This window comes from Nansenia antarctica, assembly GCF_963989245.1.
Source record: "Nansenia antarctica genome assembly, chromosome: 6".
Lineage (NCBI taxonomy): Eukaryota > Metazoa > Chordata > Actinopteri > Argentiniformes > Microstomatidae > Nansenia > Nansenia antarctica.
In genome coordinates this window covers 47,408,841-47,431,564 of record NC_137676.1, presented here as the reverse complement: position 1 = coordinate 47,431,564, position 22,724 = coordinate 47,408,841, and the positions used below count along the sequence as shown (strand labels likewise).

Sequence of the window (22,724 nt, the reverse complement as noted above, 5' to 3'; positions counted from 1 at the left end):
AGCTACAGTACAGCCTCTGTCTCATTCAATAGTCCATTGTCAAAAGCAACACACCTCTATGCATACAGTTGTCTGTCTCTTTGCAGCGCCCAAGTCCAACATGCTGTTGATGAGGAGAATATATCCTTCAATGAGCTGTTGCCAACACCGATAGTAGATATCCCCTGAGATCTCATCATGCCTTTCAAGATTAACCCACAACAACCCCCCAGGCAGTAGATGTCAGATTAGCTAATTGTCGACGACATCAATGCTGCTTTTAACTGAGCTAACATGTCACTCCCATCAGCAGCTTTAGAGTCTACGCCTTGTTCACTGAGCTCTTTAATTCTGTCTAGTAAATAAAACAAAGGAGTCGTTTTCAGTCGCTCCGATACCATCATGTCTAATATATCTTTGACCTTATTGCAAACTAATACAATCTCAGCTCAATCTAAAGAAGAAGTAGATAGTTACTTTAACACATTCACTGAAATTCACACATTTCACACAATTTAAAAGAGGAAATTGAGGCCTGTAAAAATGTAATTAGTACTTTCAGTAGTTTGTGACCAGTCTATGTTTAACTTCATCACAACTGTCACTACTGTCTGATTTGGAAGTTAGAAATAGTGTAGCCATAATTAAATGGATTTAAATTGGACACACAATCACACACACACACACACACACACACACACACACACACACACACACACGCACGCACACACACACACACACACACACACACACACACACACACACACACACACACACACACACACACACACACACACACACACACACACACACACACTCAACTTCACTTTCCCCGACAGCTCCATCATAGCAGGTTGAGTCCTCACAGATTGGGCACATAACATTACATCGTCGTGTGGACCCAGAAGTGACGTCGTTCCTCGGTACTCGATTGGTCTAGGCTGGAGCATTCCAATCCGTCAGTCTGGTGCAACTAATCGACCTGTTTAATGCTGTCAGGTCAGGAAAACCATAGATATCTTTCTATTACCTATGAGGAAAACAGCACACTGATTACTAATAACTTAGTTGTCAACGTTGACAATGACAAACGGTATGAAATGCTCATTCTGTTACGTGAAAATAAAAGACGAATGTTTGTTTTGCTGCTGCTGCTGGACAGCGCTAGAATCTTAAAAACTGCTATCTATACTAAACTCTATTGAGAAAGCATTTTCTGTAAATAAATAGCTTTCCTATCCTATATAACATCGGGACCTCGTTCCGCCGAATCCGACGCCGGGAGGCTAAATCGGGATTACCAGCGTTATTAGTTAGCTGCCGCGGCTAACCAGCTAGCCATCTTTACACTTTTTAAACGGACTTTTTTCTATTGGGATACCTCCACGAACTACTAACTACAATAAATAGCTTTCCTATCCTATATAACATCGGGACCTCGTTCCGCCGAATCCGACGCCGGGAGGCTGAATCGGGATTACCAACGTTATTAGTTAGCTACCGCGGCTAACCAGCTAGCCACCTCTACACTTTTTAAACGGACTTTTTTCTATCGGGATACCTCCCCGAACTACTAACTACCCCCACTAGACCACCACTACCCCTACTAGACCACCACTACCCTGACTAGACCACTACTACCCCTACTTGACCACCACTACCCCTCTACTAGACCACCACTACCCCCACTAGACCAACACTACCCCTACTACTACCTCTACTAGACCATCACTACCCCTACTAGAACCTTATACACTTTTATATCACATATCTCTGAAACACTGATTGATCACTATCAAATTGTTTTTCTCTCTCTCTGCAAATAACACCATTTTTCTCTTTCATGGCCTGCCAGCGCTGCCTGGAGCTTAGCTTCCAGGTTGAGGAGATGAAGGGACGAATCTCGAATCTACACCATATAATAATTACAGACATAGAAAGCACACAAACCACAACATCAACATCAAAGTCTCCACCTGTAAGCCCAATTCCAGGTGTAACTCACACTGCCCCTATATCACCAGAGACTTGGATCACCGTCAGGAAGAGGAGTCGTACCCACGACTCCTCTGGCGCCAACCCCCATGAGGCCCTCCTGCTGCGGAACAGCTTCGAGGCGCTGCAGAGCCACCAGTCCACACCGAAGCCGAAGAGAGCCAGGGCCTGCACCCCCACCCCCAGAGACCACACGCCTGACCCCGCCCCCGCCCCTAGAGACCACACGCCTGGCCCCGCCCCCGCCCCTAGAGACCACACGTCTGGCCCCGCCCCCGCCCCTAAAGACCACACGCATGGCCCCGCCCCCGCCCCTAGAGACCACACGCATGGCCCCGCCCCCGCCCCTAGAGACCACACGCCTGTCACCACCCCCGCCCCAGAGACCACATGCCTGGCCCCGCCCCCGCCCCAAAGACCACACGCCCCCCCTCTCTCTCTCCCCCTCTCCCACCCTGGGCCCCCTACAGGTCCATCACGCCACCGGCAGAGGAGACTACAGTTCGCGTCTCCTCCCCCCCCCGCACCCGCTCTTCTCCCCCCCCCCCCCCCCCTCTGTGCTTGTAATAGGCTCGTCCATGGTCCGCCATGTTGTAGTCCCGAAGGCCAAAACCCACTGCATCCCAGGTGCCAAGGTGAGGGACATCGCCATGGCAGTCCCGATGCTGGTGAAGGATGCCCCCCCCCAGGTCACCTCCGTCATCGTCCACGTGGGTGCCAACGACATCGGACGGGAGAGGTCGGAGGAGCTGAAGGTCGACTTCCGAGCCCTCATCGCCACCGTCAGGGGCACAGGTAAGACCTGCATCATCTCGGGCCCCTTCCCGAGTCCCAGGTATGGCGACACCAAATACAGTAGAATTCGAAGTCTTCACCTTTGGCTACAGGGATACTGCTGTCTTATGCAAATCCCATTTATAGACAATTTCACCACGTTCTTTAACCGTAGTGAGCTGTTTGCGAGAGATAGATTTCACCCAAACAGGTATGGTGCCCGCCTGCTGTCGATGTCCATGGACCTCGCTATCCGATGTCATTGGCCGGTGCCCTGTCAACGCTGATGTGGGATGAGTCCGATCCATTCCTCTAACACCAAACATGCCATCCAGACTATTGTCTCCCATCGGACTCCCTCCACCACAAATAAGGCAATACATGGCGCAAATTTGAGAAATCTATTACCCATTTCATTAAGTATACCCACGAGTCAGCCCCAGTGTCAAAATGACATCTCCATGGCAATTTTGAATATCAGGTCCCTATCTAACAAAAAAACATTTATCATAAATGAGCTCATTTGTGATAGAAAACTCGACTGCATGCTACTCACAGAAACCTGGCTAGATACAAATGGAGCAGCAGCCCTTATTGAGGCATCTCCCCCCAACTACAGTTTTTTCCAATCAATCAGAAATGGAAAAAAGGGGGGAGGAACAGCTACCATAGCTTCAAATAACCTAAACTGCAGGAGCATATCCTTTGATATATTCTCCTCCTTTGAATATCATGCCACAGTTATGGCATGCCAACCACCTATTCTTACGGTAACTGTATACAGGCCGCCGAAACCAGCCCCTACCTTCCTACCTGACTTCTCTGAGTTCCTATCCATTATCCATCCCAACTATGATAGGATTATTATCACTGGTGATTTTAACTTTCATGTTGATAATGAGGCTGACTTGAGGGCTAGGGAATTTATTGACCTCTTGGAATCCATGGATTTTGTCCAACATGTCAATGAACCCACCCACAATCATGGCCATACCCTTGATCTTGTGATTACAAAGGGTCTTGAGGTCTCAATATCAGGTATCAGCGACCTGGCCCTCTCTGACCATTTCTGTATTTTCTTTACCATTGTAACACATAAAGCTGAAAGCAATGCTGAACGTGTTGTTAAAAAACGTTATCTTACCCCTGCAGTGGCTGAACATTTCAAAGCTTTAATGAACAGTAATCACACAACTCCCACGTTATGTGAAAACGACTTAGTAATTACCTTTAACAATAAAGTAAAAATGGCCCTAGACTCCCTGGCACCTACCAAACTAAAAAAGGTTGGAGCCAAGAGGAGAGCACCATGGCGAAACAGTGAAATAAATCTCTTAAAGAGAACATGTAGAAAAGCTGAGCGCAGATGGAGAAAGAGCAAACTACAGATTGATCAGAATACTTTTAAAGAACATCTATCTGCCTTTAACTTGGCAATGCGAAATGCTAGGAAAAATCACTTCTCAAAGATAATATCTACAAACAAGAATAACCCCAGGGTCTTGTTCTCGACAATTGATTGCCTTGTAAACCCTGCTCCTAGGACTCTAGACGGCGCAGCCTCTGTCACCAAATGCGAGGAATTTGCAGCCCACTTCAGGGATAAGATAACAAATATTAGAATGTGTATTACTCAGGAAAGACTAGGTTTGTGTAGCACCACAGATCCGCCACCACAGAACATGACTATGAGCATGTTCACCATGATTAGTACGGAAACACTAGGTAAAATTGTGTCACAGCTTAAACCGTCTACGTGTCCTCTTGACCCTATTCCTACCACCTTTTTTAAGGACATTTTTGAATCTGTGTCTGATGACATACTAGGCATTGTAAATCACTCCCTACTTAAAGGGATATTTCCTGCGGCGCTAAAAACTGCCCTGGTTAGACCCACCCTGAAGAAAAGTAACCTAGATCCTTCTGATCCAAAAAACTGTAGACCAATATCCAATCTTACTTTTCTAAGCAAAATTTTAGAAAAGGCAGCGTATAGACAGCTTCATGAATTCTTAGTCCTAAATAATAGGTATGACCCACTTCAGTCAGGTTTCCGATCATACCACAGCACAGAAACCGCTTTGCTTAAAGTAACTAATGACCTTAGGATAAATGCAGACTCGAAAAAACTCTCGATTCTTGTACTCTTAGACTTAAGTGCAGCCTTTGATACGGTAGACCACTCCATACTTATTGAGAGACTTGAAAACTGGGTTGGCCTCTCAGGTCCGGTCTTAAACTGGTTCAGGACCTACCTGGCTGACCGTGACTACTTTGTAGCCCTTGGTGACCATAAGTCAAAAAATTATAGCACAACCTGTGGAGTTCCCCAGGGGTCCATTTTAGGACCGTTGCTTTTTAGCCTATACATGCTACCCCTCAGTTCTGTTATCAAGAAGCATAGCGTTAACTACCACAGCTATGCTGACGACACTCAGCTTTATATCTCAGTAACTCCCAACGACTACAAGATGATCGACCACCTGATAGACTGTATTGCCGATATTAATATTTGGATGACACAAAACTTTCTCCAACTCAATCAAGAAAAAACAGAGGTATTGATCATTGGCGAGAAAACTGGGAGAGAGAAATTATCTGCACACTTGAAAACACTAGCTCTTAACACTAAGTGTCAGGCCAGGAATCTTGGTGTCATAATTGACCCAGATCTAAATTTTGAAACTCATATAAATAACACTATTAAAACATCCTTCTACCATCTAAGAAACATCACTAAGGTACAATCATTTCTCTCCCAGGCAGACACTGAAAAATTAATGCATGCGTTTGTTACTAGTAGGCTAGATTACTGTAATGCTCTCCTGACAGGTCTCCCCAAAAAAATGATAAATAGACTACAAATGGTTCAAAATGCTGCTGCTCGTGTCCTTACTAGGACCAAACGGAGAGCGCACATCACACCTGTCTTGAGATCACTACACTGGCTCCCTGTCAGTCATAGAATAGACTTCAAGATCCTTTTACTTGTTTATAAATCACTTCACTGTGATGCACCCAATTACATGGTGGACATGCTCATAAGATACACACCAGCTAGACCCTTACGGTCTAGTGGCACGGAACTTTTAATAGTGCCAGAGGCTAGGACAAAGAGATTTGGAGGATCAGCTTTTAGCATATATGCTCCTAGATTGTGGAACACCCTACCTGAGGGCCTGAGGTTGTCTAAAACTCAGGACATTTTTAAGCGTGACCTCAAAACCTACTTATTCAATGTCGCCTTTTGATACTAAGGGAGACATTGGACATTATAGAACTAGGATCACTAGGCCACTACACCATACTCGTGTTTTTGAGATTTGTATTGACAGGAAAATGGACCCGGGTGCTGATGAGGCACTGTCAGCTCCAAATAGCACCTAGAGCAGTACTGGAACCGGTACAAGAGTGTACCAGGACCACCATCAGGTTGTATTGCTGTCATCTTTACTGTCTCTATTGTGTTGTTGCATTATAACTGTGCTTAAGTTCCTCTTTTGGCAGGACCTGTGACCATACTGGATGCAGAACGATGTAAATACAACACAAAATTTATGGACAGTGTGTACGCCGATAATATGCAAGGAATTTTTCCTGGATACATGGTGTACAGGTTTTTGCCCTTGCTTGCTTGCTTTGTGCCGGTGGTCCTGGCCTCCCCTGGGGGACCGCTGGGTACTGGTAAGCAAACTGGCTAGTAGTCGCTCTATTGGTAGAGGGCTGCAAGGGAATTTTTTCCTGGCTACATAGTATACAGGTTTTTTACTTTTGCCTGCTCGCGGCTCTGTCAGTATTGATTGATTGATTGACTGATTGACTGAACATTTTCATTGTGTGAAGCGCATTGAGTTGCATCTTGTAAGAAATGCGCTATACAAATAAAATTTGATTTGATTTGATCTGGATGAGAGTCAGCTATTATAGTTCTGACATGTTTATATTAATGCATGATACTGTTTTATTTTTGAGCAGTGTATTCATTCGATGGATTACTGGTGTTCGGGTTGCTATTCGTCTGCACATGTGCATACCTCAAGACAATTCCTCGAGTAAAGGGCTGGTTTCTGTCTGAAAAGAGAGGCGTCTGGGGGGTGTTCAACAAAGGTAAATGGGAACAATATCTAGTGTTCTGCACTATTAGACAAAGGATACGTGGAAAGTCACAGCAATGCCTATCAACTTTTCAAAAACTAGAGTTTTGAGAGTTACATCAGAGAACCTGTCACCAACACATACAGTAATGATAACCTATGCACCTGCTTTGTCATATTTGGGTTGTGCATCTGTATGAAATATAGCTGTTTGTTTGAGCTCTGTCCTGCTTTTCAGTTGATTCAGAAATTCTCATTTTTTGTTTTTAGCTGCTGTGATCGGGACAAGACTTCACCTGGCAGTGGCATTGTCCTGCATGTTAATGGCATTCCATGTCCTCTTCTTGAAGTGACACAGTCTTTCTAGTTTACAGTGACACACCTCATGGACACTGATTTGCTCAGTTCCCAAGGACCAACAATGGACATTGGTGAGGGAAGAGGACAGGACTATACGTTTCCAATAAGGGTCTGGTCTCTGCTACAATGGAACACACTCTGCACTTACTGATTTTTCTAAAAATGTCATTGTTACAAGATGAGAATGCCATGACTTTGGTACAACAGGTCAAACTACGAGATGTTTCTTCCTATTGGTGATGTTTCTCCCTAGAGGTCGCAATTATTAACGGAATGGGTGGTTGTGTTTGTTCGTGTGCATTCAAACAGGGTTGTCATGGTTTTTACAAAAAAAAAAAAATAGGACAAGTATCTATCGACCAATGTAGTTTTCTTTTTTGCTGGTTACTTGAGTGAGTGCTATCCTGTTTTGAGTTAAGTGCCTTTGGAGACAGGAGTCCTGACTCATGACCAACACAAACACAGCACATCATTCTAACAGAGGAGTAAAAGATGGTGTAGGGCGTAGGCTATCTTCTAGAAATCACTGTGACTTGCTCATGATCTGTTAAAAAGTTCCAATGTCTTATTGCATTTACTAGTTTTTTCACAGGTTGCCTTGATGAAGTTTTATTAAAAGTTTTAATTATTTTCTAAGATGTATATAGGGAAAGCAGTGGTGGTTATGAAATGACTTAATAAAATGTAATCATTGATTTGTAATGATGTGTCTGTTTCATTATACAATGTTTTAAGACTATAGATATCTATATCGGATATTTGCCCGTCCTGTATTCCAGACATCATAATATGTAATACCTTTTATGGCCACTTGAGGGAATCACTTCCCCAAGTCACCCTCGATATTTCCCAGGATGCCCGGAGCCGTATAAATACCAACCCGGATGTTTCCACTTTCTTGTTTGTCGTGCGTTTGTATTGTGTTGGGCGCTTGAGCGAGTGGATGAATGAATGAGTGAGTTGAGTGTTTGCCGTGTGTGTGTGTGTGTATATGTATGTGTATATGTGTGTCTTTGTCTGTATGTATTTAAAAAAAACTACACAGTGATCTTATTTGATCTGGTCGGAGTCTGGCCTTGCTCCGGTTCGGAGATGATAGAACCCGACTTGCTAGTCTTTATGGCGGTGTGCAGAGGCATCTCACAAACTCCTGGGCTTCCACAAGTGAAATTGTGGTCAGAAATGATGATTTGATCAGATATACTAGTGCCGAAGGGATTTGGGGTTAACCTCAATCTCTTATCACGGCCAATGAGTATAACAGCGATTCTGATCTAACCACGATATCATTTTGGTGCCCCTGAGACAAAGCGTCACTGCTAGCAAGCAATCTTGAGTTAACCACGTTTGCAAGCGAGCTAACTTTGTTGTATAGCTACTAGTCAGGGGAGTTATTTTAGGCAATAGGCTTACAAAGTGGATAGTATTTGAAGAGGAGGCCTGCAAGTGAGCCAAGTTAGGTCGTGGTTGCTCTGTCCCTTTTTATTTAGTAAATTGAGTCGGACATTAGGCTGAGAAGAAGCCGCCATCATGCTTCCTGGAGTAGCCCCGGTTAGTAGCGGTGTTATGGGGAGATTCTGTGAAAAGAAAAGGAGTGTGACGACGACACTTGATTAGTAACACGCCATTCTTTGTCCTCCAAAGCCAAGGCAAGCTTGACCAAAATGTAAATGTTTGGAACCACTATGTTTACCAACACCTGGAGGGTATTCCGTCAACGTCGCTAAAAGAAAATCCTGGCTCTCGCGAGACCTATCAGAATATACCTGGATATTTTTAGGAACTCTCGCGAGACTTGTCAGACTAAACCTGGATTTTCTTTTAGCGATGTTGATGGAATACCCCCCAGGTCTCGGTAATTCAAACAACTAGTCTAAAAATGTCCCAGCAATGTTGTAATTGCCCTGCAATGCTATAGTAATATTGTTACATTTGGAGACACGTGGAAATGGAAATACCGGTAGTCTATGTTCCACCTTTTAATAATAATAAGATGATGAAGTTTCATTATAAAACAATTATTGTATAGGTTTCTTTAGCTGAATGTTAGTTATGTCAGTGTTCATCAGGTATAAGAGTAGCCTTAAGTAGTACGGTGTTTATGTATATGAAAGGGTGGAATAAGAAACATTTGAAAAGGCTTCACATTCAGCATGGCAATTAATCTCACCGATCTCACTGTGAATGGAAGACTTCTGTGAGTTCATCCATACTTTCACATTGCGTTTCTCAACATCACATGGTGGGGTTTCATGTTTGCCATGGTTCTTCAAAGTCCTCCTACAAGTAATGTTAGTCCAGAATAAGAAGCATACAGTACAGTGATCATCAGTATACATCAAGGTTACATCTCCCTTGATTTCTATGAACCCCCCCATACTCACCCATGGTCATCAGTAATGGTTTCCCTCTGGTATAAGGTCTGGTTCCTACTGCGGAGAAACTCCAGGTGGTGGTCATATGTTGATTTTAGATTGAAGTCTAGGCTGTCTTTTGGGGTCTTGGTTGAAAAGAGAGGGTATTTGAATCAATCAATGCCCAGTTAGACAGCTTCCTTATATGTTATATACTACATATGTTGTTGTTTTTTTGTGCTTGGCTTTAGATCTAAACTATGGTATAGATTACCTCCAGATCATGATACAGCACATTCCGTCTGATGCTAGCCAAAGTAGGCCTGTCATTTAGACGACTCCAGGGTTGGTCATTTTGCGCAATGTGAGTTGGTTTATTGAATGGCTCTTTCTGTTCAGAGAGGAGAGTGCAGGTTACGGTAATTTTAGTACATTTGAGTATTCGTAGGCCTAATAGACTACTTCATGCAATTAATAAAGCTATATATATATTATATTGTATGTAGACATAGGAGGCCTAGGTTCATTACCGTACGGATACAGGTAGCTAATAATGCCAGTAGGCATATGGGCTAAAGATAAGTGCCTACCTGACATTGCCTTGTTCCAGTGAATGTGTAGTCATTCTCATATTTTGGAAAGGGAAAGGGATCTCGTTTTTGTGGCATTACAACAACTAGAGATGTTACAATATTATTGTCTGATAAAGATGGAAAAGACTTGCCCAAAAAAATGGTAACAAACACAATTGTTTCTCCTTGTCGCAGTCTCGAATGTTTACTACACTGGTTGCTAGGAGACCCATTGTGACTCTTTGGTGAACCCCGTACTTTTTTTTATTTATGAGTTTGCTCGTAAGTTAATGTATTTTAACAAATAAAGACAATATTGTGTGAAAATATCACGGATAGCCTGTAAAAAGGGAAATTGTTCAGATTATTTGTCTTCCATAATAAATATAACAGTATATAAAAATTACACAACAATTTCATATTTGCATTGTTGCGTTTATTTTATTTTTTATGGTCCAGGGTTTTGTATACAAGTAGCCTACGTACGTTTTCATTATATTCAACTGACTGGACAGTGACAGTAGCACCTGTTCTTTCTTCCTCCCCAAAAAATTTCAGACATCCATGTTATAACGATTTTTTTTTAATAAGGAGCACCCTTATAGCACTCTATTCTCAAAGAAAGCTCAAAGAAATTCAAGCGGAAACATTGCCTCATACTCGTGAGAGACTGCTAATCAGCTGATAACGACAGTAGTCGTGGCATAAAGTCAACCCACATGAGGTTTACCTTCAGTGAGGAGCGGAGTTACAATCCCGTGTTCAACGTAGGTGGCGGCAATGATGAACCGAGGTCCATACCGCTTCTTTCACTTTCTGTGGTTATGTTTTGTTCAAATGGATGCATCATCCAGGGATTTACCGCTGTGTAAAGAGGTAAGGAGCGTATGTGTTGGGATGATTATTTGATACCATGTAATACAATTGTCACACATGATGGCAAGTGGATTATGACATTATGGCTAGTATATTCATATTCAATGAAAATATGTACTGTAATACATATGTGTACATATGCTGTGTGGTTTTGAATGTATTCATCAGTAAGGATAAATTAAACTGAAATGACAGATCGATCCTTTGTACAGGCTGCTTCATGCACTAATGAATTAAATGCATACTGACAAATTCACATTTGTGTGTCAATGTAAACATGTTTTTGTGAGTAGACTATTGAGCTACGTAATATACAGTATTGCGTTACTATATATAGAGAGTATACTACTCATAACTGGATGAAATAGTCTGTCAGTGTCTCATAACCTATATCACATTTATAATTCGATAAGAAGAAAGAGTGGTAGTTTGTTGTGGTGGGACATTTCATGCTACAGTAGGCTAATGGTGAAGATATCAGAACCATATTCAAAACAGCCACAAATGCGGAATGGCCAGGCAGAGGAGAGGAGAAATGTCCTTCCCAGTTTATTATGTATCAGTCATTTCAGCCCGGGGTATGCACTTTGCTGAACCTCCGTGGAACTGTTCTCCATGTTGTGATCCAAAACACACAAAGTTAGTCACATGTTTGATGGGGTGCTAATTACCAGGAAACTCTTAATTACTTGGCTGGAATTACAAATGACTAGTCACTTGGTAAACCTCTTTACAAATGCAATAGGGAGAGATTACAAATACAAGACCTATATGGGACCGTGCCTCAAAGAAAGGCAGGGACTGGTTTGAATTTGACTAGCCATTACTCTGGTGGTGGTTGGCCCTAAATGGTTAACAGAATTCAGTAGAAGCAGCTGCTCACAATATTCTTCTTATCAAGAGTTGACAAACACTCTGGTCTACCTCACATACATCACAAGTGCCTGTACCTGTGGGAAATCAACATGTGTCATACGTCAGAGGATTGAAGTCTTACATCAGACCTTTTTTTTGCTTACCACAAAGGTTATGCGTTATAGTCATTCTAGTCAGTATAGTCATGTGCATATGTGTTTCCCCTGTCTCAACAACAGCAGCCTCCTAATAGGCCTTCAGCAAGTTGTCCTGTTAACAACCCTCCCATAGCCCAATCTTCTCTTTATATTTGCTTAGCAACTGTGGTGTCAGATAATTTTTAAAAATGGTTATCAATTTACATAGTTCTTTGGCTGGGTGTGAATGGCCCTCTGTGACAGACTGATACCATGGTTGTGCCATATCTGTGGTGTTGATATAACATAGGCCTACTGTGGGGACAATTTATCACATTAAACCAATGGCACCTTCATTTCAAGGTGAGGGAGTTTAGAGACAGATGTAGGGAAGGGGACACTGTGGCAGGCTAATTCATCAGATGGATTGGTTTGCTGCCACAACCACCCCTATGACCATGACGAAAGAGGGGCACAATGTCCTGTTACCTAGGTTTCCTCATGTTTATATGAAGAGGGGGATTAACCTAGAGCGCATCTCCAATTTGATGCCATTTTACATCAACCTCTCTCTCTCTTCTCCTTTCACTCCCTCTATCTCACATCCAAACAAAACCTAATGTAGCAGAACTAATAAAAAACAGATGCTTGGAGGAACATTTGTATGCTTTTGTTCTTTTGTTAACTATTAATCCTACGTGTCCCGGTGGGGGGTTAGGTGTACTCTGCTAAGTGTTCTTGGTCACTTTATAAACATGACATTAACAATAGATTGAGTAAAGGAAAACCTTTGTAGCTCAGTATGCATTAGTTGACAGGAAGAGGTGGTTAAGTTAAGCTTTGCCACCTAATACATTTATTTAACTGCTCACATCTTTGAACAATATCCACATGAAATTGTAAAGGGAGGGGTAAACTTTGTTAATGGATTTATTTATCTCACACCTTCAGCAATGCCACCTGAAACATCCCCTTTCTGCTGGTGTCTGTTGGTAACTAATGACTTGAGACAAGATTGTGATCATTGTTTACAAAAGGGTAGTCAACAGCTTTTTCCATGGCCTCTTGATAAGTAAATAATCCAGAAACTATTGACAACAAGAATTACTGTACATCCTTGATTGAGTGAGATTAAGACAACAGGTAAAACAGCCTCCTGTACAAATACTCCCGACCCCCCCCCCCCCCTCCCTATATTTGAAGAGGGGGTTGGTGTAGTTCAGTAAGCAATTCTGCAGAATGCATTATATCCTATTGAGAGCCTATTGTAGTCGGTACACTATTTAGTCAGTTACATTCGTCACAATTTATGATTTAATTTCATAATTATGGTAAAATGAGCAACATTCCTAAAACTGATGGTAATTGATTTGAGCTATTTAGCAGTTAAAATAGATTGAGAATAATCTGTATGGGTATTTGTTTGGAAGTATCTGTGAATGTCATTAACTAGCTGCTTGTTCTCTCATATGTGTTTTATAATATTACATTTACACCAATTACACCTTTTTCTAGACAAAGCCCCATGCACTACTCTCAAATTAAGTACATTAAAGGCAAGTGGTCTGTCTTGTAAGTATCCTACTTCCTCTATTGTTCAGTGTCAACTCTGTCTCTGAGTAATTGTGTGTGTTTTCCTTGCAGTCCGATTACCACTTTGAGTACACAGACTGCGATGTCCTTGGGTCTCGCTGGAGAGTGGCTGTGCCCAACAAGCCTGACACTTGCACAGGCCTCCCAGACCCTGTCAAAGGCACTCAGTGCAGTGAGTACTCTACTCTCCTACTATATTACTTTGAATACATAAGTACCCAATATTATATCAAATGTCAGTCATAGACTGGTCATGACAACCTTCTACTCTACACAATGTCTATATGAGCACAGAGTGTGGCTCCCTACTCTAGTGACAGATACTCTTTTTCCAGCGTTCTCCTGTAGTGACGGGGAGTTCCTTGACATGAGTAGCCAGGACTGTCAGAAGTGTGCGGCAGGGACCTACTCCTTGGGGACAGGCGTGGCATTCGATGAGTGGGACAGCATGCCAACTGGCTTTGTCACCCTTGGGATGAATATGAATTTTGGAGAAGTCTACACTAACTGCTCTAAGTCAGTATGCCTCAAGCTTTGGCTGTAAAGGATGTTTGCATTGTTTTGTAAATGTACAACAAGGTTGTTAAACTGTTATTAAGTAAACAGTTATTTATGTTTTCTATGAACCTCTAACTGTTGCCTCTAACCCTGTTATTTCTATGTTTAATTTGTACTCTTTGCTATGTTTTCACGTAGCTCGACTTGGATACCGAAGGGTGACTACATTGCCTCAAATGTAGATGAGTGCACCTCTACCTTGTCCTATGCAGTCAGCCTGAAGAAACCTGGCACATTGTCATTTGAGTATTTCTACCCTGATAACAGCATCTTCTTTGAGTTTTTTGTGAGTATTGAACTACAAAATAATCTCTTAGCATGGACCATTTTGACACTGAGTTTTCAGATTCTACTAGCAATACTGTAATCTCTCAGAAACCCAGACCATTGACTGAAATGTGTGTGGCAGCCATGTTTTTTATGATGCGTGTGATGATATCTTCCTAACAGGTTCAAAATGACCAGTGCCAGTCCACAGACACAGAGAGCCGCTGGATGAAAACCACTGAGAGTGACTGGAGATCCTACAATGTGAGCTTCAATGCACAACTAGGACCCCTCTAGGTTTCCTGATCAGGTCACATTTAGTCAGGAATAAAGTCATGGTCCAACACATAACACACCTCACAAGCCTTATGTTGGCTTTTGAACAGTGGAGGAATAGAGATAGGAGCTGCTGATGTGTGGTGGTTGGTGCTCATGAGTGACCCTCAAATCCCCCCCCTCCACCCCCTGTCTCTGCAGGTTCAGCTGAATAGTGGCAACAACGTGCTGTACTGGAGAACCACTGCATTCGCACTGGTGGGCAGTGCTACTGTCAAACCCGTGCTTCTTCGGAACATCGCCATCTCAGGTATGCGTCTTTTTCTGCCTGGTGGAAGTGTTGGTCAACTGAATGGCTTCTTTCCCTGTTAGGAATTGAATTTTTGTGTCTATAACGTTTTCATCATTCAAAACAATGTAGTAATGTAGTATTTGTAAAGATTATGTAAAACAAAGATTTCTTTAATGTCTGCACACCTCTTACTGTCATTATTGTTAAAAATTACAAATGAACTGACGACTGTCCTCCAGGGGTTGCCTATACATCAGAATGTTTCCACTGTAAGCCTGGCACTTATAGTGCAACACCAGGATCTGCCCACTGTGCCACCTGCCCTGCTGACTCCTATTCTAATAAGGGTGCCATTGTGTGCCAACAGTGTGAAAAGGACAAATACGCAGGTATGTTTGCAGTCTACCACTCAAACCACAAGGGAATGTCCCTGCATAAACCTCTCCTCATATACCGTATGTGCTACTGCACATATATTTTAACCAAACTTACCACAGTTTAGATCATATACATGAACACAAGCAAAAGCAATGTATATGTTAATGTATATGTGCTGACTTCATTAATGCATAGCCTGTGTCGTTTACTTAGTCTTGGGTTCTGTGACTGGTCTGTATCACTGGATCTTAATGTGGGCTGTGTTTTCCCTCCTGCCTGCTGGCTGTTTCCCCTTGCTTCTCCTGTGTTTCCAGAACCTGGATCTGGGATCTGCAAACAACGGCCTGCATGTACAACCAGTGACTACTTCTACACTCACACCCCATGTGACTCCAAAGGACAGGTACCGTGGGAAGTGTACATAGAACACATAACAGGCTATAAACTGTAGATAATGTGTGAGGAAGTATATCAAGGTTAAGAGAGTGTTGACATCTGACAATGCTGTTTGAATTGGAGCACTGCGGTTATCACCATCTGTCATCGGTATCAATTTCCTGTACATATTTATTAGCTGTTCAGTCCTGGCAGGCTCTGTTTAACCGCTTGCGACTCTTGTCGTTATCAGTGAAATGTATATATTTTTTTATGATTGTCTTGCTGTGTTTTTTCAGACCCAGCTAATGTACAAATGGATCGAGCCAAAGATCTGTAGTGAGAATGCTGATGGGGCAGTGAAGCTGCCTGCCTCAGGGAAGATGGAGACCTGTCCTCCCTGTAACCCTGGTTTCTCTGTCACCAACATCTCGGCCTGTGAACCCTGCCCTCATGGCTCCTACTCCAATGGAACAGGTGCAGGTCCAGACCCCCCCACCACCACACAACATGACTAACAACAGAGATAGAAACAGTGGAGAACAAGAAAGCAAATGATTCATGATTCATTCATATTTTATGGTGATAGTTATGAGTATGCATGTGGATTAAACGGAAGACTGATACAGTCATCATAAAAATAATGAAAGAAGAGGTTATTATTATGGTGTCTTTTGATGGTTGAGTGCAAGGTAAGGCACATTACACATTATGCATGACTTGTCCTGTAGAAACACACAAGCTTTACCTTTACCAGGCTAACGCTCAAGCTTTTATGAAGTCAGATCTTTTTGTATGTGAAAGCTGAAACATTAACGGCCATCTGCTTTTTAACCTTCATGTATTGACAGTCTGCGCCGAGTGCCCTGTTGGCACAGAGCCTGTGGTTGGCTTTGAATACAAGTGGTGGAACAAGATGCCCAGCAACATGAGGAGCTCTGTCTTCAGCCGCGAGTACAGCGACTCAGACAGGAGCACAGGTGAGAGTCTACTGGTACCATTATGTATTATCAATGACTAGCACTGATAGATGAACTATTGTTATTAAAGGATGATAGGAAGAGAATATATTGCAGTGTGTCAGGCTGCATGAACCTGCCATGTGCTCTTATTGATTGTTGATTGGTTGTGACAGCATGGGAGGTGGCAGGGGAGTACATCTACACCACCCCTGGGGATCTGGACTCAGACTACATGATGCTCTCCCTCAATGTCCCCGGATACAGGTGGGGCTCAATGGGTCAACTAACTGGGACAAGCGACAATTCTATCCCTTTTATTTAACAGTATTCATTATTATATGTCATTGTAAGTATTATACATGTAATGTATTTGATGTGGCAGTAGCAAAAGAAGAGTTTAGCCTGGCCAAGCAGACCGACTTAACGTTATATCTGACTGGTTTTACAAGGCTAGTAGTGGTTGCCTCAAATGTCAAAATGTCTCCCTAGGTTGCCTCATTCCATGGCCAAAGATGATGAGAGAAGTGAATTGGCCAGAATCTCCTTTGTCTTTGAGACCAAGTGTACTACTGATTGTACACTTTACTTTATGGCGGTGAGAGAGAATATTACATACCTGTCATGCTGTTAAACATTTACTACTATAAGGCCTTCAGTCAGACCACTCCTACAGAACAGTGACGCTAGTGTATCTTTCTTGCAGGGCTACAATGAGAGACACAATGATGTAGTGGAGCACTGGAGTGGCACCAACAGGAAACAGTCCTATTCCTACCTGATCAAGAGCAACAGCACTGTCAGCTTCACCTGGGCCTTCCAACGCACTTCCAACGAGACCATCTCTTCGGTGAGAAGGATTGCCTACTTCCACACAATGTCAAACACTGCATCCCCTAAGCTCAGTCTCTGCCAAAGCTTTTTCCACCTTACTGTGATGTACTCTGGGAGATAATTCTGTTCACTTTTAAATAACTAAGTTACCCTACATTGATACTTTTCTGTTTTATTTAATGTCTGTTTCTATGTGAGAGTGGCGTAGCTTTTGAATGGAAACTTTTTTTTTTTTACCCTAAAAGAGACAGTACAGTGCTGTCTTTGCCAAGATCTACTCTGTCCAGATCACCAACGTGATGGGTGGTGTGGCCTCCCAGTGTCGCCACTGTGCTCTGGGCTCCACCCAGACAGGCTCCACCTGTGTGCCCTGCCCACCGGGACACTACATGATCAATGGCACAGGCAGGTGTAAGAGCTGCCCTCCAAACACATTTATCAGGGCCGAGCAGCCTATCGGGGAGGCTGCCTGTATTCACTGTGGACCCAACACTATTAGCAACAAGGTATGGCAGCAGGCAGCCCCTTCCACTATAGAACAATGCAACACACAAAACCATAGGAATGTTTATTGTTGTTTGTTTGTTTGTTTGTTTTCAGCTGAAAAACTGAAAATAAAATATATTTTTTTAAAAACTGATAAGGAAAGCAGAAGGGCTGTGATAAAGAAAGCTAATGGCCAAGATGACTAGGCTTTTAGATATAGACAGAGTTTAGCTTGGTCATGTAAGATGTAATGACAGTTGAATAGTTTTTTGTACATACAGTACATCTAGGCCTAAGTCATGTGTTTCTTTCTGCCTCTCCCAGGCCCACTCGGCTTGCATAAGTGATTGTAGACTGGATCTGCAGCTCAGTAGAGGGGAGGTCCTGCACTATGACTTCTCCCCTCTGGCCAACGTCACCAGCTTCCAGAGCAGCCCCCGCTTCACCAGTAAAGGCCTCAGATACTTTCACCAATTCAGTGTTGGCCTCTGTGGGACAGAGGTATGGGCTTATTGATGGAAATTATTCTATTTAGAATACACTTTGATCACAGTAATACAAACAATTCACAATGATGACTTCACGCATAGCAATACATCCCAATACATGAATCCCCTCAAAACCATACAGTAGATGCCCATTCCCTCACTTAAATTAAATTACATATGTACTAGTGTACGTTGGTGTATGTTGTGTGGATCATAGTTTCATAGTTCCGAAGACATCCTGGTGATTCTCTGTCTCCCCCTGTAGGGCAGAGAGTTGGCGACATGTGTGGACAACGTAACTGAGAGTAGGAAGGAGGTCAAAGGTTACACCTGCCAGTCCACTGTGGTGCCCTCTGATGTGAGGGGTCAGAGCGTGGTGGCCTCCCAGCCCTTTACTATTGGAGACACACTCATCGGTAAGAACTAAAGCATTGAGCCATCTCCCTCAAATAGCAAAAATGGACAAATAAATAAATATTGACTCTTGGTTTAGGGGCCTGCTATGTGGGATTATGACTGACTTCAAATGCTTATTATCTCTTTTCTTTAGACTAGGTTGTCAATTTCAATGATTGATACTTTTCATAGCTATCATACTGTATCTATTTGATAACTATCCTTCTGTCTGTCCCTGAAGGGGTTACTGTTGACTCTACCCTGAATCAGATCTCCTCTCTGGAGCGCTCCTTCCCCACTAAAACCGACCTGCCTGATGTCATATTTTACTACAGGTACAGTAACACCCACCTTCTCTCAATGTGAGTGGTTTAACAAGCAACATATTCAAATATATAAACAGTAAATCGTCATTAGCATTAAGGCTAAGATACAATCAGTTGATTTTGGTGTTTGCAGGGGAAGTGAGACAACCCAGGCGTGCAAAAAGGGAAGATCGACGACCATCAGGCTAAGATGTGATCCTACAATGACAGCCAAAGACCAGATTACACTCCCAAGGTACTGTTGCAGATGACTGACTTTAGTAAACTATTGACTTCTAAGGAGTACAAGGACCATAGAGTAGCTACACTTCTGAAATTAGATGGGACTTTGCATCTGCAGTGCTCTCTAAGGTTTGAGCAGACTGACGCCCTGTGGACACACTATGGGACTGCAACTAATTTGCCAAGTAGGACATGACTAAATTATTTGACTTTAAATCTTTCTCTGTGTTTTTGTTTTTGTCATCAGCAACTGTTCAGAGGGGACGTGTGATGGCTGCTCTTTCCACTTCTTGTGGCGGTCTCGGTATGCATGCCCACTCTGCACGGAGAGTAACTACAGAGAGATAGTGAGTGCCTGCATCCAGGGTATACAGGTAAGGTTGGCATTGTAGTCTACTGAGCACATACCACAATATAAACTTGACACTAAGAATACAAATGCCAAATTAAGTGTGTGTGTGACTGTGTGTGTGTGTGTGTGTGTGTGTGTGTGTGTGTGTGTGTCCATTTGCGTGCACTTGTATGTGCATATGTGTGTCTCTCAGAGAACCACATACGTGTGGCAGCAGTCCCTGCAGTGTACTGGTGGGGTGACCCTGCCAGCCCAGACGGTCAGTGCCTGCGTGACACTGGATTTCTGGCTCAGGTTTGGTGTGTCCACGGGAACGGTTGCAGCCCTGTTGCTCATCAGCATCAGCTGTTATTTCTGGAAAAAGACACGCAAGTAAGAAGTTCCCTGTGCCTGCTAGCTACTGCATTCTAAGTAGCATTAAAATACAAATCCTCAGTGATTATGTTATCCAGTGGAAGTGCATTTACATTTCTCTCAATCTTTTTTTGTTTCACTAAAATAGCACAAGGTGTATGTATGGTGGCTAAGCTATGATGAATGTCTCCTCAGGCTGCAGTATAAGTATTCCAAGCTGATGCTGAGCTCCGGGGATAAAGAGTGTGAGCTGCCTGCAGCCGACAGCTGTGCCATCATGGAGGGAGAGGATGCAGAGGATGACCTCATCTACCTCACCAAGAAATCCTTCTTCACCAAAATCAAGTCATTCTCGAGAGAGGTCAGTTCACCTTAAAAAGCTTCTTTTTTTTTTTTTTTTGCAATACCCTGGATTTGCTGGGTTGCATATATCATCTATATCATCACTCCAAGAGATGTTTTCCTTTGATTGAGTTCAAAGTTTGTAGGCCTACTACACGTTAGTTGATTTGGGGTACACTGACTCTCAGTATCCCCCCCCCCCCACCCGGTCACTGTGGACAACCAATTTAGCCTTTGCACTACTGCTGGTTAAACACACCCCTGGTCAATGTGAACACTCAATTACCTCAATTATATTATTGCACTACAGCTGTTTACAAATACATCTGTATTCACCATACTGCACATAGCTACCTTAACTGTACATAGCTTACTACTATCCTCGTCTGTATACCATTGCCATACTGTACCTATCACTATCATGTTTTATATGACTATTTCCACTTCTGGTTAGACGCTAAACAGCATTTCGTTGTCTGGTACTTGTACTCTGTGAAGAATCTTCTCGTCGGTAAAGATGGAATGGATCAATCTATTGAGGATTTTGTGATCTTAAATGCGTTGTGTCATCTCGATATATTAGGTGTGCAGCAGACACGATTTGACAAGGAATAGAACTTCAACACGGATCGTAATGATTACTCTAGAGATTTATTTAGACAACTTTAGTCCTTCAAATCTGGTGCTCCCAACAGAGTACAAGCATTAGACAACTCATTCTGAATACAGGCAGACTTACATACCTTTCATGTTATCTCAGATGTTGAGTTTGTGAATTAGCTCACCATCCCCTGCCCATCTCTGGCGCCTACGACACCCAAGGTCTTAGTCTCCGCTCCTTCAGATAACACCCCCGAATCTGCCTATTTGTAGTTCATCCTGACCTCAGCCTGATACTTCTGTTAAGAGAGAACTAAAGAGAGAGAGAGAGTGTGTGTGTGTGTGTGTGTGTGTGTGTGTGTGTGTGTATGTGTGTGTGTGTGTGAGTGACATGAGAATAGAGAGTGTGTGTGTGTGTGTGTGTGTGTGTGTGTGTGTGTGTGTGTGTGTGACATGAGAATAGAGAGAGTGTGTGTGTGTGTGTGTGTGTGTGTGTGTGTGTGTGTGTGTGTGTGTGACATGAGAATAGAGAGAGTGTGTGTGTGTGTGTGTGTGTGTGTGTGTGTGTGTGTGTGTGTGTGTGTGTGTGTGAGTGACATGAGAATAGAGAGAGTGTGTGTGTGTGTGTGTGTGTGTGTGTGTGTGTGTGTGTGTGTGTGACATGAGAATATATATGTTTTAGAAAACCCCAGTAGATCCAACATCTGCAATGACAATACAGTTGAATCTAATCTAATCTAATCATTTGATGTCATTTGATGTGTTTTCACAGAGAACATCAGATGGATTTGACTCTGTGCCTCTGAAATCATCGTCAGGTCTCGAGATGGAGATGAACTAGAGCACCATACACCTCTTGAGCTCAGAGGAGGGACAAATCTGCCTGCATAGTACCAAAGGACAGGATTGAAGAACATGAATCGATGGACCAACTAGAAACATCCTATGCACTCACCACAGATGTATTTTATAAGTCCATAGAGTATAGACCAGCAGAAAGGTTTTGGTCTTATGGTCTTTCAAATTCTGAATTGCTGACTATTTGTAGTGTAAATGTTGTTGTTGTGTTTTTTCTTCCGTAAATTGTTATTACACAAGATTAGTAGTAGTTATACAAATTAAAGATGTTTGTGTAGTGTCTGCAATATTTATTTGGTCATATCAAAACAAAAGAATGTTTCCTATTTCTTCAAAAGTCTGGTTCATAGAACAATGTCATCCTCTCCCAATGGCAATATGGACGGAAATGCCAAAATTCAACCTCAATGGGGCCTTATCTTTCTTCAGGATTTTTTTGTTTACTTCCTGGAACATTTGGCCTATATTTCTAGCGTATATTTTCGTACTGTGAGAACCATGTGCTCTTGAAACGATTGTGTCATATACTTTACAATGTAACTTTTGCATCTTCATGTTTCAATATTATTTATGTGCCATCATGGGTCTACCTTTTAACATTATTTTCGACAAGGTAGGCTATTGTTGCCAAACTATTACAAATCAAGTTCTCATCATTCAAATAGATTCGAAGAAATCAATTTATCAATCTATTTTGTTGTTGTTGTTTTAATTGATGGATTCTTGCATCAGATTTCTTTTCAGAGTTGTATGTCCTGGTGTTTATCTTTCC

General features: G+C 42.6%; 3 protein-coding genes across 3 annotated transcripts; 2 read left to right on the top strand and 1 right to left on the bottom strand.

The window, feature by feature from the left end:
- Nucleotides 1-977: 977 nt before the first annotated feature.
- LOC308161116 (protein kish-B-like) lies at nt 978-7,662 on the top strand. Its single transcript, XM_080535069.1, has 3 exons — nt 978-1,072; nt 6,724-6,855; nt 7,113-7,662. The coding sequence occupies exons 1-3, from the start codon at nt 1,063-1,065 to the stop codon at nt 7,193-7,195; spliced, it is 225 nt and encodes a 74-aa protein (XP_080391195.1). The 5' UTR covers nt 978-1,062; the 3' UTR covers nt 7,196-7,662.
- A 1,046-nt stretch (nt 7,663-8,708) lies between these two features.
- Nucleotides 8,709-10,224, bottom strand: cfap276 (cilia and flagella associated protein 276; the record flags this gene model as incomplete). Its single annotated transcript, XM_080534040.1, has 5 exons — nt 8,709-8,779; nt 9,373-9,482; nt 9,587-9,702; nt 9,831-9,947; nt 10,147-10,224. The coding sequence occupies 5 exons, from the start codon at nt 10,222-10,224 to the stop codon at nt 8,709-8,711; spliced, it is 492 nt and encodes a 163-aa protein (XP_080390166.1).
- A 741-nt stretch (nt 10,225-10,965) lies between these two features.
- elapor1 (endosome-lysosome associated apoptosis and autophagy regulator 1) lies at nt 10,966-21,935 on the top strand (the record flags this gene model as incomplete). The annotated part of the gene is made up of 22 exons (XM_080534571.1): nt 10,966-11,004; nt 13,641-13,761; nt 13,925-14,105; nt 14,286-14,433; nt 14,598-14,678; nt 14,892-15,000; nt 15,222-15,371; nt 15,675-15,763; nt 16,035-16,212; nt 16,587-16,715; nt 16,871-16,961; nt 17,187-17,292; nt 17,401-17,544; nt 17,774-18,034; nt 18,339-18,515; nt 18,768-18,918; nt 19,140-19,233; nt 19,358-19,459; nt 19,694-19,820; nt 19,992-20,170; nt 20,348-20,513; nt 21,867-21,935. The coding sequence occupies 22 exons, from the start codon at nt 10,966-10,968 to the stop codon at nt 21,933-21,935; spliced, it is 2,892 nt and encodes a 963-aa protein (XP_080390697.1).
- Between the last annotated feature and the right edge of the window lie 789 nt (nt 21,936-22,724).

Coding starts and splice junctions, on each gene's coding strand:
- LOC308161116 (XM_080535069.1), top strand. Junction 6,856..7,112: donor CTGGGGGGTGTTCAACAAAG/GTAAATGGGAAC, acceptor TTTTGTTTTTAG/CTGCTGTGATCGGGACAAGA.